Below are 19,494 nucleotides of genomic sequence, written 5' to 3'. Positions count from 1 at the left end.
TTTTCATTTTTTTGTTTTATTCCAGGTTACCCACTCACTCATGGAAAAATGGAACATTCCTACACTTGGAGAACTCAACTCTCACAGCATTTAGATCTTACTCTAAGTCATCTAACTTCCATTTTAACATCATAGAACTTGCTGAAGAACTGAAACAAGATATTTTGTTTTTTAAAAAAACCGACTTGAGAATGGCTTTGTGAATTACCATGACATAAGCTGCCTTGTCCAGAAAGGTTGACACAAACAATAGATGCTATGCCCAGGACTAGTGTCTTCTGCAATGTGACTTTTCATTCAAATTCACGTGTGCGCTAGCTACTGTATTTTGTCAATATATCCCAGAGTCAAGTTTTGTTTCCTTTTGCAGAAAAAAAAAACCCACTGCCCAATATTAGCAAGTTATTACTAAAATCTGAATGTCAAAATGTACACAGCCTAGGTGAAGAAACTAGGACATCTAAAAGTTGAACCAGAATCTTGTAAATTCAGAACTCCACTAAGTGGATTTTATGTTATGGCAGCAGCCTACAGGCTTGTGGTTAGCACTGTGAACTATTACAACAGTGTTGTCATAGATCAGCGTTTTCAGCAGGCTGTACATTATTGCACTGGGACTTGCCAGACCTTCAGACATGGAATTGACTGTATTGTGGTACATCATAGTGTTTGTGCAGAGCTCTTGCATATCCCTGTCTCTGGTGTCAAAAATGCAGCACATGCTCCTCTATTTCTACGTGATGAAAATGGTTTTTCCTTGGCCGAGAGTGAAGAAAACCATCAAGTCCTCCCTGGTATACCTAAAGTCAAGAAGGTATCTGTGGTGCAAAGCACCTGCAACCTGAAAGACATTGCAGGAGAAGCAATCAATTTTGCCAGCGGAAAAATCAAGGAATTTTCCCTTGAAAAACTCAAGAACTCTAACCATGTGACTTACAGAAAGGGAAGAAAAGTTAAGAGTGACTCATTTAATAGGCGGTCAGTTGATTTTGACTTGATCTTTGGTCATTATGGCAATGATGGAACTTATCCAAACTTTGGTTTACTCCGGAGTTCCTCACTTGAGGAAAAACCTGTGTGCCATAGTAATTCACTTGAAACAAACATGGCTTCTCTTTTTCTCCAAAATTTATCTGAAGAGAATCTTATTACCCAGATATTGGAAAAGCATAAGTTGGATAGCCCTTCTTCTGGGACAGATATTAAGATGTGCTTGGATATCTTACTCAAGTGCTCTGAGGACTTGAAAAAATGCACAGACATCATAAAGCAATGCATAAAGAAGAAATCAGGGAGTAGTATCAGTGATGGAAGTGGTCATGATTCATTTTCAAGCTCTGAAACTATCTATATGAATGTGATGACCAGATTGGCTTCCTATCTTAAAAAGATACCATTTGAATTCTTGCATCCTGGACATACTGAGAATACAGACTTGACTGAATTTATTAGTAATTTACCAAATTTACAACCAGCTCCCTTCTCCCCAATATTTGGCACTGAACAGCCCCCTAAATATGAGGATGTTGTCCAGTTAGCACCAGAAACAAGGCAGTTTCATTCAGTTGGATTTCAAGAAGACAAACATGATAGTATTAAAACTGGAACAATTACATCTCTCCAGACTAACTCCGCAAAAGGTCCTTCAAATTCCTTACGAAGTTTAGAACTAAATGACCCCAGAACAATGGAAACTGTTCAATTTAAACCACAGATTTTGACTATGCATCCTTTAGAAGGTGTTTCTTCTACTGACTTTATGGAAACTCTTTATATTGAGGAAGAGTCAGATGGGAGGAAAGTGTTTGATAAGGAAAAAAGAACTCAGAACAGCTTTAATAAGGAATGTTTAGAAATGAACAAAGCTAAATCAGAATTTATAGACCATAATAATAGCTTTGCAAAATCTCCTACCTTAGTACAAGCTGAAACTCTTGGCAAGGTCTTTGAAAAAACAACATTTGTTTTACCGAAGGAGGACCATACACCCAAAGTCACTAAAGTGGAAGAGAGAGACCACATAGGTGTTATGAAATCTAATAATCAGGAAGAGATAGATAAGCTATTAATGGACTTGGAGTGTTTCTCACAGAGAATGGAGAACACACTAGGGGAGTCTTTTGCCAAGAGTTGTGACACTAAATCTTTAAACAACCATAATCCTTTGGTTGGGCAGACAACTTTGAATAATGATCCTAAATCTAATGACTCTTTACCCTTAGAAAAATCTCCTTCTTCCTGTTTGACAAGAATTATTGAAACCAATGGACATAAAATAGAGGAAGAGGATCGTGCTCTCTTGCTGCGTATCCTAGAAAGCATTGAGGACTTTGCTCAAGAACTAGTTGAATGCAAATCAGGCAGAGGAAGCTTATCACAAGAAAAGGAAATGATGCAAATTTTGCAGGAAACTTTGACAACTTCCTCCCAGGCTCGATCATCAGTTTGTCAAAATCATACAAGTGATAAAACCAAAGATAGTACTGCAGTGGTTTTGATTCAGCAGAGCCCTGAGATAATCAAGGTAAGACCAACAATTTTATGTCTTGAAGCTTCACCAAAGAAATACTTGTAAAATAAATACACATGAAAAAAATGTCTTGGTTGACTATATTAGTGTTGTTTCTACTGTGAAAATAACCTGTGTTAGAATAGTAATAGTTTCACTGACTTCAACCAGTCAACCAAGTATTGGTGTTCATTTTGCAATACTGTGCAAGGCTGTCCAGATCATGCAAAAGAAATATAAGACATGGTGCCTACCTTTGGGGAGTTAATAATCTAGGTAAAACTAGCATGCACAAAACAATTAGAGAAAAATGTCTTGCTGAACAACGTAGTCCTGACTTGTAGGAAGTCCCATTTAAACAAGTGTCTGATTAATCCCTGAAAATGAGTAATAGGTCATTTCTTATTGAGATAAGAGAAGGGAGACAGCAAGTATTTTTCACCACAAAAAAAAAAACAAAACCATTTTTTTAAGTGAGTCTTACCATTCTTTATATTGTTAACCCTTGGAGTATTTAATACTAGTTATCAAGTACATGCCTAACCTAGCCTACTATCACTGCTTTGGGAAATTATGAGGAAAGAAACAGAAGGGAGCATCTTCGTCTTTAACATATATCAAGAATATCTTTGTACTCTGTCAGTGGTGGAAATCAAGGAAATATTGCTCTAATTTTTTTTTTGCATTATTTGAACAGTTTACAGTAAGTAAAGGCATAGTATTAGGATGTCCCCTCTACCTTCCTCTTATGTATGAATTTTTTCTCTCCCCTTCTTTCTCCTTTTCCTTTGTTTTTTTTTTTCTGTTTTCCTTTCCTTCCCCAAATCTAAAGTAACAAATGAGTGAAGTGCTAGGTCCCTAGCTTTTTTTTTTTTTTTTTTGCCAAGGACTCCTTTGGCAGTTTGGGGGAGGCAATGAGAGCTCTTCTTATAATTATGTTTTTAGATGCATAATATAAAATACATAGGATTACAAACAAATTATATTAAAATATCAATTTAGTTGATTATCAATTTAGAAAAAAAAACAAATTTATGGTTCCTTGTAGTGGACTCCCAAGTGCTTCATGGGCCCCAAATCAACTACTTGCACTACAGAAGTATTCTAATGAGTCAAGGTTAGAGTAAGTAGTAAAACTGCAGATTTTTAGAAATATAATGATATTTGTTGTTGTTTCTTCATGACCTCATTTAGGGTTTTCTTGGCAAAGATACTAGAGTTTTTTGCCATTTCCTTTGCTCATTTTACAGATGAGGAAACTGAGACAAACAGGGTTAAATGACTTGCCTAGGGTTACACAGTAAGTATCTGAGGCTGGATTTGAATTCAGGTCTTCCTGACTCCAGGTCTGGTGCTCTAGCTAGTGCATCACCTAGCTGCCCAAAAATAATCTTAGAAATTATTAATTCTAATCTCTCCATTGTACCAATGAAGAAAATTGGCAAGAGAACATGGTTAATGGTAGAGCCAGTACTACAATTAGGGTCTTTTATTTACAGTCCAGGATTCTTTTCATGGTGCCATGTTATCATTTTTCTGATCTCTTATTATTTCCTACTTTAAGTTTTACAACTTATTATACCCACCTCAGAGTGTATCTTTTTGAACCATGAGAAAGTGGAAAAAGATTAGGTGCTGCAAAGAAAATATGTTCTTAAGTAAAATTTAGAATTCAAGGATTTTTTTACATGAAGATTATGGTCATCATTCAAAACATTTGGTAATTAACTACAAACTTATTTCTTATGAAAATCTTGTTTCATTTAGTATGTCATGAGGGAAATGCAACATTAAATGTCATGTTTTTAAAAGGTAAAATAGCTAATAAGAGTTATTCATGAGATAGACAAAGCTGACAGTTAGCCACCATTAATAGTACATAATATGTATTAGTAAGAATTCTTGCCCCAGGTTCTTTATAAACCAGATAATAAGTAAATGTCAGTTGTGTATTATGAAAGAGAGGAAAATGGTAAATAATCTAAGAAGGTCAAGAGGATATGAGAACCTAGATGTCATTTCTAAGATCAAAAGAGCAAACTTTTGGTAAGATATAGTAGCATAGTCTCCTGTTTAGAGGAGTTAATAGTTTTCTGGATTGTCACTACAAATATAATATATAAAAAATTTGAAACATCAGAGTGTTGAGTAGCAAAAGAAACACATATCCTGGAAAGTCTTGGCTTTTAGTTTAGAAGTCCTTATTTATTCCTTCCCCTCCCCAAATTATCCCATGCATTATTATTCTGCTCTACCAGATCCACTTTCTTCATACCGTTGGTCTGATATCCTCCATTTCTAACTCAGTAATAAAACTGAAAGAAACCTTAGATGTTTTCACATTACTGTCAACTCCTAGAACTTCTTTGACACGTAAAATCTAGTTTCTTTTCCATGTGACATCCAATAGCTATTTGAAGACAGCAGTCCTCTTTCCACTAAATTTTTTTTCCAAGCTAACAATCCTCAGTTCTTTACATCATTCCTCTTGACAGAGCCAGCAAAATTTATCACATACCTCCTTGAAACCCACTTTCTCCCTAACGCCTTCCCCCCTTATACAAGCAGGTACTTGAGATTCCCTCTCAAGAGACATTGACAGGGAAAGGGTAAGGGTATGGTGTACAATGAAGGGGAACTTCTCTGGATAGACACTAGTTTTTTCAGTGTTGTTCCAAAAATAAGATACACAAACCTAAACCAAATACTTTAGATGTGGTCTAACAGAGTAAAGTGAAACTTCACCATTTGTTTCTTCTTGATGAGAAAAAATAGGAACAAAATAGAAGTTGTATTTATTTTTTTACTCACTGTCATTTAGTGTTATTTAGTCCACTCTCCCCTTGGTTTCCAGAACAGTGGACCTGCCCTTTCCTTATTCTTTTTCTTGTGCCTAAAATAGCTTCTTTTTTTTAATTTTGTTTCATTTATTTTGTTCATCTTCAAATTATTCAGAACTTTAGGTTTCCTGATTTCCTGAAGAAGCCTGTGCTGCCCTTTTGATTTGGCCTCATATATATACATATATATATATATATATATATATATATATATATATATATATATATATATGTATATATATATATATATATCTTCATACATGTGTGTTTATATGTATGTGTACTTATGTACATGTATACATATATATCTTCCATCTTTTGTACATTTTCTTTTTAAATTTGAGCTTAAATGAATTTCTTATTTTGCTAGTTTGTTCTCTTTAGACATTCCTTTGTTTAGTCTAATCACTAGTCTTTCATTCCTTGCCAAAATACAAGCCTAAATTACCCCCACCATAAGCCTTCACTCCTAAGCATAGGCTACTAAATTCCAGTCAATTCAGTTACACAACTGTGCAAATGAGATCCCTCCACAAAGTTATGTTATCTAATCTCAACTGGACCCTCAGGCAGTGTGACAATCCTTTTAGTATTTGCCTAATTGACTGTCATGTTCTCCACAACTGCTGGAAACCTCTCCTCAAACTTCCAACACCATCTCCTTTCTCATTCCTTGAAGCCAAGGACATTAACTTCTACTCTCCTAGGAAAGAAAAGACCATCCATCCTGGGCTCCTAGTTCTCCCTAACTCTGTACCTCACAACTTCTCTACATCATCCCCCAGTCTCTTCTCCTTTATTCTCTCCTTGATAAAGCAGCCTCTTCACTGGTGCCCTTGATCTTACCACTCCCTACTGCTCCAGGAGTTTGCCCCCTCAATCATTTACTCATTCTCTTGATCATATTCAGTCTCTGTTTATCCACTGCTTTCTTCCATGATGTTTATAAACATCCCCAGTTCCCCATCCTTAAAATACCTTTTTCTAATGTCACTATCCCCTCTAGCTATTATTGCATGTCTCTTCCCTTTAACCCTTAAACCCTTAGAAAAAACTATACACACTTAGCTCCATTCGCTTTCCTTTCACTCACTTTTCACACTTTTCAGCATTACTTCTGATACTATCATTCAGCTGAAATTGCTCCATTCAAGATAGCCACTGATCTCTTAATTACTAAATCTAATAATCTTCTGTCCTCATCGTTGACTTCTCCATATTCTTTGACATGAGCACTCTCTTCTCCTTGATACTCTCTTCTAGCTTAGTTTTCATGATACTCTTCAAGGAGTTCCCCTCCCAGATTGATTTTTTTTTGAGTAGGTAAAAGAGACCATTCTTTATCTTATTTCTTACCTAACTTTAATCACTGAATGGGTATTGCCTCATAAACTGAGACCTGGGAAAGACCTTAGCTTAAAAAGGCCAACATCTCCCACTGCATCTGGGGCCATTTCCAGTCGTCCTGATCTATATTTTGCCACTGGACCCAGATGGCTCTGGAGGAGAGAGTGAGTCTAGTGACTTTGCACAGCCCTGCTTCTCTTAAATCCAGTTCACTTGTAAGTCAATACATCACCTTTCTGATGTGTCATTGATCCTCTTTGAAAACAAAGGACAGACAATACCACCACCACTTCCTGGTTATTCCTTTCCCTGTGTGACCTTTCCTTCTCATTCTGCTTTATTGAATAATCCATGTCCCACCCTTTAACACTAGGTAGCCCACTAAACTCCATCCTGTTTTCTGTTCTTGTATTTCACCTTACCCTGTGTCAGCAATCTTATCCACTCCAGTGGGTTCAGTTGTAATCTGTTTGTAGATTACTCACAACCTTGTATATGCAGACCCTAACTTCTCTCCTGAATTCTAGTTCTACATTATCTACTGCATGCTGGACTTCTGTACCTGAATATCCCATAAGCATATCAAACCAGCTTGTCTCATACATGTTGTATTATCTTTCCCCCATTACACTTATCCCTTCTCTGTATTTCTCCATTTCCATTGATGTTACTTCCTTCTAGCCCCCCAAGTTCATAGCCCCACAGTCATCCACTCTTCATTGTCCACTCTTCTCTCATCCCCTATAGTGAGTCAGACTTAACTGAGGACAGTTAATGTTCAGGATTGGAGTAATATGGAACACTCATCGATTACCCGACAGTTATAGAAGGGAAACTTACTTAGGCATAGAAAAGTTATTCAACAAGGATACGTTCAGGTAGACATAGCCCCTTCATTTTCATAGAAGAACCTGTTTGGTCAGAACACTTTTGACTTTCATGACAGTGGCTCATCGGTCAGGTATGAATGGTGCTGCCTCCTTATGGACAGGCCTTTTTATACCACCAGTGACTGAGATTTTGTGTCAGTAGTTTGAGCCCTTGTTCCTTGGACCAACCAACCAATAGGACATTAGCCTTACACATTTTAAGGGAAAACTGGCCCAACCCACATTATAGAAACCCTAGCATATGTTACTCCTACCCCACCTTCATCACTTCCAAAAAGTTTCCAAGTCTTATAATTTCTTGCTTTATAATATCTCTGACAGCTGTCTCATTTCTCATAGGCCTACCACTCTAGTTCAAGCCCTTAACATTTTCCATTTACTGTAGTGGATAAAGGACTGAGTATGGAATCAGGAAGATTTTTGTTTGAATCTTGCCTCAGAAACTGTGTGACCATGGGCAAGTTATTTAACCTGTCAGGGTCTTGTTTTCCTCATCTGTAGTACAAAAGAGTTGCACTTCACCCCAGGGTCCCTTCTCATTCTACATCTATGATTCTCTGGGCCTATGGCCCATTGCAGTGACCTCCTATTTGGTCTTCCTGCTTTCTGGTCTTTCCTCTTTATAATCACGCCACTGCCAAAATAATCACCGAAAAGCATACTTCTGACCTTGTAACTCCAGGGCTTAGGTATAGTCAGTGATTCCTTACTGGTGCCTCTAGGGCACAATACAAATTTCTCTTCTGGGAAATTAAAGCTATTCATAACCTGATTCCAAACTGCCTTAACAGACTCATTTCACATTCTCCCTCCCTCTCTCTCTCTCTCACCCTTTTTCACCCTCTCCCCTTTTCTCCCCCCCATTTTTTTCCTCTTTCTCTCTTCCATATATCTTTGTGTATGTACATATGTGTGTGTGCACACACATACACACACATGCATCATGTAGTCTAGCCAAAATGATCTATTTTCTGTTCCCTAAATGCATCATCATATCTCCTACTGCCTTGCCTTTTGTATAGGATGCCCCTCATTTGTGCTGCGTTCTCTTTTCTAATTGAGAATATCTGGGTTCTTTCAATGCTGAGCTCACGTGTCAAGTCAACAAGCATTTATTAAATGCCTGCTGTGTGCCAGACATTGTGCTACATAAGCCTAGGAACACAAAGATGAAAAGTCCCTGCCCTCAAAGATCTCACATTCTAAGAGGGGAGAAATATGTATGTACATGATATATACAGAATAAACTGAAGTTAATCTCAGATAGAAGGCCCTAGTATTGAGGACGACTAGGAAGGGCTTCTTGTAGAAGGCAGGATTCTAGCTTAGACTTTAAAGGAATCAGAGGTGGAGTTGAGAAGAGAGAGCATTCCAAGCATAGAGGGCAGCCAGTGAAAAGGCAGGTAATTGGGAGATGGAGTGTTTTATTCAAGGATCCCAGAGTACATGTAGGGGAGTAAAGTATAAGGAGACTAAAAAGGTAAAAAGGGGCCAAGTTATAAACTCTTTAAAAGCCAAGCAAAAGCTTTATATTTTGTTCTGGAGAAAGCCACAAGAATGTCTTGGTGTCTGGTGACATGATCAGATCTTTGTTTTGTAGGAAGATAACTTTGACATCTTAGTGAAAGGTGGAATGGAGTGGGAAGAGATTTGAAACACAGAAACTACCTAAAAGACTGTTACAATAAATGTTGAAAGGTAAAATCAAAAGGACTTGGCAACAGATTAGATATGGGAAGTGAGAGAGAATAATGAGTTGAGGATGACCCCCAGGTTGTAAGCCTGGGTAACTGGGAGGATGGTGGTGCCTTTGACTGTAACTGGGAAATTAGGAAAGGGGAGGGATTTAAAGAAAAAAAGTAGCAAGTTCTGTTTTAGACATGTTAAGATATCTCTAGGACATACAGATTGAAATGTCTAATAGGTAGTTAGAGATGTGAGACCAGAGGTCAGGAGAGAGGTTAGGTCTGGATAAGTAAATTGAGAGTCATTGACTTGAATATATAATTAAAACTTGGGAACTATCCAGATCCCTGGCTGAGACAGAAAGGAAAGAGGAAAGGGTCCAAGACAATCATGTGTAACCTTTGTGATTAACAAACATGACCTGGAAGATGATGATCCAGCAAAAAAAAACATGGAATGTGTCATCAAGTTGATGGAGAAGCAGGAGAAGGCAATGTCATAAAAACCTGGAAAGTAGAGTCAGATTTGGTAGTGGAGAGATTGTTGAGAAAGAGCAGTTTCAGTTGAATGATGAAGTCAGAAGGTGGACTGCAGAGAGTTAGAAGAAGGGGAAAGGAGAGGAAGTAAGTAGAAATTGTAGATAACTTTCTCAAGTTTAACCACAGAAGGTAAGAGAAATATAGAACAATAGTAGGCAGGGATAGATGGATCAAGTGAGGAATTTTTAAGAATAGCGGAGACATTAATGGATTTTTAGGTAGTAGAGAAGTAGCTCTTAGAAAGGGAAAGATTAACAGTGAGCGAGTCTGGGAATGATAGAGCAATCTGCTGGATAAGATGGGATGGAATGGGGTCAAGGGTATAAGTAGAAAGCTTGGCATTAGCAAGAAGGGATATTTCTTCTTGTGAGGCAGGGGTGACCCCTCACAGAAAGCTCTTCCTGATCCCCTCATAATCATTGTTATCTCCTCAAATTAGCTTGTAGTTTTGGGGGGGGGCGGGGTTTAAGTCTGTTTACATGAAAGGGGCATGGTAGAGAGCCCTGAATTTATAACCAGAATCTCAGAGTTCAAATCTTGTCTCTGCTACTTAAGCATCTTTGTGAGCTTAGAAAAGTAACTTAAGCTCTGTGTGACTCAGTTTCCTCATCTGTGAAAGGAGGAGGTTAAATTAAGTGACCTGTAGGTCCCTTCTGGCTCTAACAATCCTATGTTGTGTCCTCTAGTATAATATAAGCTCCGTGAGGGCAAGGAATGATTTTCATTTTCTCTTTGTTTCGCAAGCACTATGATTTTGAACATAGTAATAAATGTTTGTTGAACGGAAGTAGATAACCAGTTTTGAAATTCTCTCTTAAACATAGTGTTTTTTAACTGATTTTTAAGTTCCTGAAGTCCATTTATAATTTTAGAAATTTTGATCAAATTTATTTTGAAAATTCTCTTACGCAGAACCTGTATATAGATATTTTATGTGGTCAATAGAAGAGTCACCCCTTTCTCACCAGAAAGTAATTACAAATGGTATTTGCCTTCTTTACCCTTTTTTTTTTTAAACCACAAAGTCAGTAAGATATCTGTTTACATTCTTCTTTGGACTTCAAAACAGTCAACCACCATATCTGGGAACACCTAATGCATCCTTCTCATGAAACAAGCTTCTTATATATGGAGTTTTTATAGAACCATGAGAGTTTATGAATTGAATCATTTTCTTCTGAACTGAATTCACTTTCAGCTTAGTACTCATTCTCACATAATTTAAATTTTCTGTTACTCAGCTTGAATTGGCTGAGTTTGGTCTCCCACAAATATCTCTGAAACACAAGGACAGAGTGAAATTCTAACAAGTCTTTTTTGGTGAAGGAAGGGAAGGGAGGAGTTGTGAGGCATTGGGGGTTAAAGGACTTGTAAGTATCATGTGTTTGAGACTGGATTTGAACTAAGATCCTCCTGACTCCAGGGCTGGTACTCTATCCACTGTGCCACATAGCCTGCCCTTGGTTTATTTCATTTTGTGTTTTAACAGGTTGGACCATCTTTGCTAGATTACGTATTTGCTGCAAAAGACAGCAATAAAGTTTTCATGTTTGGTTCCAGGAAAGGACCTTCCAACTAGTTCTCTTAAAGAGACTGGTTAAACTCAGTATCTCTGTACTACCTCCCCTTTCATTTATATCAAAGGTGGTATGATTATAAAAGTGGCCTCCTAAGTAGTAATGATTTCCTGGAATTGTTAAGGAACCCCTCTAATCTGGAAATGACCCATTTCCAAACACATTATTAATTCTATGTTCTATAGTTCTGTGGCTCCCAATTTTTTAAATATGAGAACTCCTTAATGTTAAAAAATTGTGTAAAGTTCAGTTAGATAAAAATGTGCTTTTTAATTGCTTGGGACAGAGTAAAATATTTAAACATTGGTTTGTCTAGTCCTCATAACAACTTTTTATATGTTCTAAGTCACTTAATATGCAGTATGATCTCCTTTTACTGCTGTCACTTATTTTATACAACTTAGCTTTGAATTCACAAGATTTTGACAAATAGTTTTTTAATTCTTCATTATGAAACCACCCACACTTTTATCATGTTGGGTATTAAGCATACCTTTGATGAAGAATGCACTTTCTCCTCATGGGTTTTCCAATAAAGTTTCAACCAAACAAGTTCTGAAGCTATTGAAACATGTTTTCTCTATTTTCTTGGATAATTTTCTTAACTTTTTGTGACTTATGCTGTAGTGATAAATGATCTTGATGTATTCTATCCCCATTTGAAAATTTCTGTAAGTTTTAAAGGACTCTGCCTCTTAGTATGTCAGTGATATCAGAATTTCTTTGTCACAATGCTTATTCATCATTCCCTCAATGGAGACAAGATTTACTGAAAATAAATAAATCCACATAATATTTTTTGAGTGGATATTTTACAGTTTGACAAAGATGTCCAGATGTTACAGGCTCATCCAGATTTCTTCTGACAATGATTTTGGTGTCTTAAAAGAAAATATGCATTTTTTTCAGCCTAAAGTATCTTTTTCATATCTTTAGTACTCCAATATTTGTATTACCTTTCTTATAATAAGCATATTTTCTTCATAGCATTGACTAGCAGCTTTTTTTCAACTGACGCTCTACTTCCAGTATAAAGAAACTTATGCCTTACTTCCAAGGAATTAGCAATTCCTTTAACTTCTCAGTTCCTTTGAAGAGCTTTGCTTACTTTTTGAGGATTAGTTAAATTGTTCCCCAGTAGTAGTATGTCAGTCATATGGCATTGCTTTTTTTTTTTTTTACCATACATTCCCTTGTTTTTCTATGTGACTGATAGTATTTGATTGTGGATTTGAGTGTTCCTTGAAACACTTGATCCTTTCCTCAGCAACAGTGTCTTCAGTTTCTCTAACAGTTGTTGCAGTATGCTCTTTAAGAGTCACAACTTTTGCCCATTTCCTTGGAAAAATATCCATTCTTAAAGATTACAGATTAATAACAACATAAAGGAGCAGTGGAACACATGTGTGGCATGAAATCTAGTTAGGAAGTTAAAACTCAGTTCAAAAACATTATGTGTAAGAAAAAAATGTCAAACTGATTATCCATGTCGGTTCAGCATTTCGATGATACTGTCAATAGAAACGTATACACTGACCACTGCTGTAACAAAGTGAATCTATATCAAAATTATTGCACATTCCAAGTGATTTTGTAGATCTCTGTAATTGTGTCATTGATAGAAAAAATAGGTGATGGCAAAAGGATACTATGAATTCAGTGACATTTTTAAATGAATGTGTTTTATTCACAACAGCATATAAATACATTTGAAAAATGGAAGTGTGTGTATGTGTGTTGTGTGGTATTCCTAAATAAAAATTGAAATTTTAACATTTGGAGTTTATTTAAAAAATCAGGATCCACAGCTTCAAAGCCACCCTAAAAGTCAGTAACTCCCAGTCTAGGAACTATTACTATAGCACAAATCCGAGACTCTTGCCCTGATGGAATGGTACACTGGAAGATACAAGTAACCAAGTAACAAGTAAACAAGTAACAACTTGGGCATCTCCCAGTGCAGGATTTAGTAGATGTACTGTCAGCTTGGAAATATTCATCAGGAAAGCATCTTTGCTCTTAGAGATTGTTCCTATTTAGATAGTCAAGATCCTTTCTTGTATCTTGATCTGTATTCCTATTCCAGTAGGATCAATTAGACCTCTAAGTTCACTGTATCAGAGTTCACTCACCTTCTCAGCATTCCCCATTCAATCAGAACTGCAACTTTTTAGAATTGGGAGGGACCTTAGACATCATCTAGTCTAGAGGTTTTTAATCTGTGATGCATTCCTTTATTTTTTCAATATTTTTACAACTATTTCTATATCATTGGTTTCATATAGTTCAGAGTTATTTTAATTTGTAATCCTGTGTGTTTTGTTTTGTGCCTATAAAAATCTTATTCTGAGTAGACTTCACCAGGTTGTCAAAGGAGTCCATGATGCAAAAAAAAAAAAAAGGTTGAGTCTCCAAACTAGTCCATTCCATTTGTTTTATAGATGAGAAAATTAAGGCATAGAGAAATTAAGTGGTAGAACTGAAACGAGTACCTAAGTTTTCTTACTAGTCTAGTACTTGCCACCACTTCAGGTCATCGTCTGAGTAACAAAGTCTTTCTGCAACATTCTGGTTCATGAAAGTCTGCCTCAAACAAAACTTATTGTCTGTATTAAACCTCAGCTTCGATCATTAGTTGTTCCAATGACTTCCATTTCTGCTCTGCTATAGCCAACCACAGAGATTAGACCTCTGTATTACATGAAACTGCTCCACTTCCAAAATCCTCTAAAATTCCCCAATCTGATCACATTTTGCCCTTCTACTTTTCCCACCACCTCACTCCACCTGTTCTTTGCCCTTTTCTAAAAAGAGGAAGGAATGCAGATTTGGAGTCAGAGAACTTGGGTTCGGTCTCGGCTCTGCCACATATTACTTACCATTACATATTACCTTGAGCAAAATAACACTGACCTCAGTTCTTTATTGGTAAAGTATAGGTTTATATTAGATAACCCCTTAAGGTCCAAGGTCCTTCCCAGCTCTAAATATGTTAGCTTAGTCCATCACCCTGCTCAGGATCCACTTCCTTCTCATTCACAATTTTGAATATATAATAAGCCATTTCAGCAATGACCCATCCTCCATCCCTGAATCCCTTGGCTTTGTGTCCTTCAACTTTCTTCACTGCTAATCTCGAGTCTCTATTTATCCCAATGCCAACAGATAGGTTTATCTGCTCCCGCTTTCAGCCAGCTAGGAAACACTAAACTATACTAAGTGCACAACTTACTCCTGTTAACTTCAGCCAAACCCTTCCCGATGCTTGACGGGCCTTTTGTTGATTTCTGCTTGAATTTTTCAGCATCTGTTCCAGACCTCTTTTCCCAAGCCCCCGACTCTACTCCCCCCCTCTTACTTTAGCAAAAAAGACTAAAAACATTTGTCATAAGCTCCATTATATCCTTACCTCCACACCTCAGAAAATACAATGGTTCACCTGATTACCAAGGACAACCCCTGTGCTTAATAATGACTTATTTTAACTACCACTTCCCTAACAAAATTGTGAGGTAGGTAGTTCAAATGTTATCATTATTATTATTCCCATTTTACAGCTAAGGAAACTGAGAGATGTTGTATGATTTTCCCGTGGTCACAGAACCTCTGACTGCATGTCCAGTACTCTTTTTTCACTACACTATGCTACTGTTCACTTGTGCCCTTGGTCCCATCCCTTCCAATACTTTCTGTACCTTGTTCCATCATTTGATCCCTCTTTTATCTCCATTAGTTCCCTCAACTGTATTCTTGCTCTCTGCTTATGTAAATATTTCTTTTCTTCCTCCAAAAAAACCTATGCTACTTCATCAAGGTATCAGTTCTGTATCTCCCCTCTCACTATTAAACTTGTAGAAAATGTAGTCTGTATTTAGCTTCCTCCATTTCTTTACCTTAGATTAATTCCTTAACCCAGTGCAATCTGACTTCTATACCTACTGCTATTAAAAATCCATATGCACATCCACTGATCATGAGTATCCCCCAACACTCTGTATTCAGCCCTGTTTTCTATCTTTTTTATCTTCACTTGGTGTTTTAATCAGCTCCCATGAGTTCAATTGTCATCTCTATGCAGATGATTCCCCAGTTTATCTATTCAGCCTTGTTTTCTATCCTGATCTCCAGCTTTCACCAAGTCCTTTTCAGTGATTTCTATTTGAATGTCCTATAGGCATCTCAAACTCAACATGTTCAAAACTCTTTATCTTTCCTCTCTTCCACATTTCCCTATTACTGTTGAAGGCACCTACATCCTTAAGAGTTACCCAGATTTACAGCCTCAATGACATACTCAGCTATTCACTTTTATTCCAAATATCTAATCTTAATTTCCCAAAGCTTGTCATTTCTGTATTCACAACAGCTCTCTTATACACCCTCTTCTCTCTACTACACAACCTCTCCCTTATTCAGTCTCTCCTCACTTCTCACCTGCACTGTTGCAGTAGACTTCTAATTGGACTCCCTGCTTCAAGTCTTTCCCCCACATAACTGCCAAGGTAATGTTTCCTAAAACATAGGTCTTTCCAAGTCACCCTTCTCAGTAAATTCCAGTGGTTCCATTATATCTCTAGAATAAAACATAAAGGCTTTGCATTAAAAATTCTTCATAACTCATTCCCTTCCTACCTTTCCAATTTGCTTACACATTACTTCTCTCCATGCACTCTGTAACCCAGCTTTAACTACTTGATTTCCCTCACACTGACTCACACAACATTCCATTTCCTATCTATTTGCCTTTGTATGAACTATCTCTAATACCTGAAGTGTTTTTCCTTCTTACTTCTGCCTGTTAGAATCCATGACTTCCTTCAGAACCCAGATCATTTGCCACCTTTTGTCATAGGCCTTTCCCAGTCCTTTCAAAAACTACAGCCTTCTCCTTTTAGGTTACCTTCCACTTACTCTGTATGTATCTTGTAAGTATTTATTTATTTACATACTGTCTTTCCCCTTACAATGTAAACATTCTTGAAGGAAAGGCCTATTTTTGCCTTTCTTTGTATTTCCAGGGATTACTAAGTGCTTAATAAATGTCTCTTATTTAATTGATTAATATTAAATTTAGCATGATGGTGCCAATACTGCCCCATCTGTGTCCACTTTTGTGCTGACTTCTGCTTTTTGCTGCATGTTTTTAATGTTTAACTCATGTTATTTAATTTCTTACATAGTATAATTGTCACTTGTCCCTCTCCAGACCAGTACCACCCCATAGTTCTCTTCCCAGGCAAAAAAACAAAAACAAAAAGCCTTTCCTTGTAACAAATTCTTATTGTCAAGTAAAACAAATCCTTGGCTGTGTCAGAAAACATTTCTCATTCTGTACTAATGGTCCATAATTTTGCCACTAAGTGGGAAGCATGACTGATCATCAGTGTTGTGGAGTTGAGGCTGCTCACTGCTTGATCATAATTCTTAAAATTCTTAAATCTTTGACAATTAGAGCCATTTAAAATGTTCTTCCGATGCTGGTTACTTCACTCAGCATCAGTTCATACTAGTCTTCCCAGGCTTCTCTGAATATCTCCAATTATTTCTTATTGCATAAAATTTATTACATTCATATGCCATAATTCATTCAGCCATTCCCCAGTTAATAGGCATTTACTTTTTTCCAGTTCTGTACTATCACAAAAAGAACTGCTACAAATGTTACTGTAAATAAAGGTTTTTTCCCTCTTTCTTTGTTATTTTGTGTATCTCTGATTCGCATTGATTGGCCAACATTAGGTCCCAGCTCTAACCTCACTTGGTCATTGTTTGGGCTATGATGACTCAAAGTGAGTATAAATAGGAGTTGTTTCTGTGTGGGCCAGAAACTCTGAGGGTCTTCCTCTCCCAGATTGATTTCAGTTGGGTTTTTTTGGGGGGGAAGGGGGGTGGGGAGCGGCGTTGACTAGGCGAAAGAGGCCATTCTTTGCCTTATTTCTTACCTAACGTTAATCACTGAATAGGCCTTGCCTCAGTCACAGTGAGACCTGGGAAAGGCCTTAGCTTAAAGAGACCAACATCTCTCACTGCATCCAGGGCCATCTCCAGTCAGCCTGATTTATATCTTACCACAGAGCCCAGATGCCTCTAGAGGAGAGAATGAGACTGGTGACTTTACACAGTCCTCCCTCATTAAAATCCAATTAACTTGTAAGTCATGACATCGTCTTTCTGATGTCATGGTCCTCTTAGAGAACAGAGAACAAAGGATAAACAGAATGGAAGGAGTGAAGGAACAACAACATTGATGTTCTTAGTATCACAGGATAGAAGGACATACACAGTTACTGGCTAGTAGAGTTATCAATTCCTTTCTAGAAAGGCTGATTCTCACCCCTCTACTAACGGTGCATCAGTGTGGCTGGCTTTCCACAGGCTTTCTAAAAGTTCTCATTTCCCTTTTTCTTGTCATCTTTGCCAGTCTAATGGCTGTGTATTTGGGCCTCGGAATTACTTTAACATGAATTTCTCTTTATTGCTTATGATTTGAATCTTTTCTATATGGTTACTGAAAGCTTTCCCTTTCTTTTGAGAACTGCCTGTTCAAGTCTCTTTCACCGTTTCTACTGAAGAGAAGGACTGTTTTTCAATCAATCAACAATCAGCATGCAGATATTAAGTGCTTATAGTATATTATATACATATTTACATATATTATATAGTCTGGGATTTGAAGAAAAAGCAAAATATATTTTTATCAGTTTCCTAAATCTTTAAATATCTTGGATATCAGATCTTTATCCAGAAAATTTGCTGTGAAGATTTATACCAGTTAATTATTTCCCCTGTGCTTCTCATTACTTTTGATTTTGTTTGTGCAAGACCTATTCTATTTTATGTACTCAAAATTGTCTCTCATATTTTATTATTATCTCTATCCTTTTTTTGTGTGAAAAGTACTTTTTTGGTGGGGGGAGGAAGGCAAGGCAATTGGGGTTAAATGACTTGCCCAAAGTCACACAGCTAGTAAGTGTCAAGTGTCTGAGGCCAGATTTGAAATCAGGTCCTCCTGACTCCAGGGCCAGTGCTCTATTCAGGAAAGGTATTTTCCATCCTTGTTCTTCTAATTTATGACATAACCTTTTATATCAACGTCATATATCCATTTGGAACATATTGTTGTATATGATGTGACCTGTTTGTCTTTACCTAATTTTCTACCAGATTCTTTCCATTTTCCCAGCAGTTTTTGTCAAATAGTGGATCCTCACTCCAGTAATTGGATTCCTTGAGTTTATGGAACACTGTACTATAATATGCTTCCTTCAGGCTTTGGTGTACCAAGTCTGTTCCACAGATTAATTTTTCTTTTTTTTTTCCTAAGCAGAACCAAATTTTTTTGATAATTACTGCTTTATGGTATCATTTGAGATCAAGTCCTCCACTGATCTCTTGCCAGTTTTTTTCTCTTTCCCATGAAATTCTTAACGTTTTGTTCCTGTAGATGCTTTTTTCCCCTAGTTCTGTAGAGTAATTCTTTGATGTATGAATGGTATGACACTAAATCTGTAAATTAATTTAGGTAGGTTTGTCATTTTTATAATATTAACATATCCCAACCCTGAGCAATTATTATCTTTCCAACTGAGAGTCTTGGTACATGGATATACAGATATTTTATACATTCCATAGTACTTTTTGGAATTTCTCTTCCTGTCTATTCTTGATGAGGTTTGTTGGCAATATACAGATTATGCTGAGAATTCAGTTGAATTTATTTTATATCCTGCTACTTTGATGAACTGAATTCATTTTAGTTGACTTATTAGCATTCTCTAAGTTGGATTTGCCTGTAAAAAGTAATATCCACTTGTGTGACTTCTTTTTCTTGTCTTACTGCTTAGCTAACATTTCTAGGTCTGTGATTAATTAGAAGCAATGATAATGGACATCTTTACTTTATTCCTGATATTATTGGAAAGGCCTCAAAACCTTTCTCCATTTCAAATAGTGTTTATTCTTGGGTTTTGATAAATAATATATTAAGCAAAAGTCTATTCCTGTGCTTTCTAGTATTTTTTAAACAAAAAGGTATATTGAATCTTGTCAAAAATTTCTAACATCTATTGACATAAAATGTTATTTTTTTTATATTAAAATGATCTG

The 19,494-nt window shown here is 36.8% G+C and overlaps 1 protein-coding gene across 1 annotated transcript in view; it reads left to right on the top strand.

Annotated features, from left to right (window-relative positions):
• PPP2R3A (protein phosphatase 2 regulatory subunit B''alpha) overlaps positions 1-19,494 on the top strand; it is a 209,327-nt gene that overhangs the window by 51,573 nt on the left and 138,260 nt on the right. Inside the window, exon 2 of the mRNA XM_072613579.1 lies at positions 26-2,524. Within this exon, the coding sequence (XP_072469680.1) occupies positions 518-2,524 (2,007 nt within the window). The 5' untranslated portion in view covers positions 26-517. The remainder of the gene's footprint in view (positions 1-25; positions 2,525-19,494) is intronic.

Source organism: Notamacropus eugenii, chromosome 5, assembly GCF_028372415.1.
Source record: "Notamacropus eugenii isolate mMacEug1 chromosome 5, mMacEug1.pri_v2, whole genome shotgun sequence".
NCBI classification, from domain to species: Eukaryota; Metazoa; Chordata; class Mammalia; order Diprotodontia; family Macropodidae; genus Notamacropus; species Notamacropus eugenii.
This window is presented reverse-complemented; position numbering and strand designations above follow the sequence as displayed.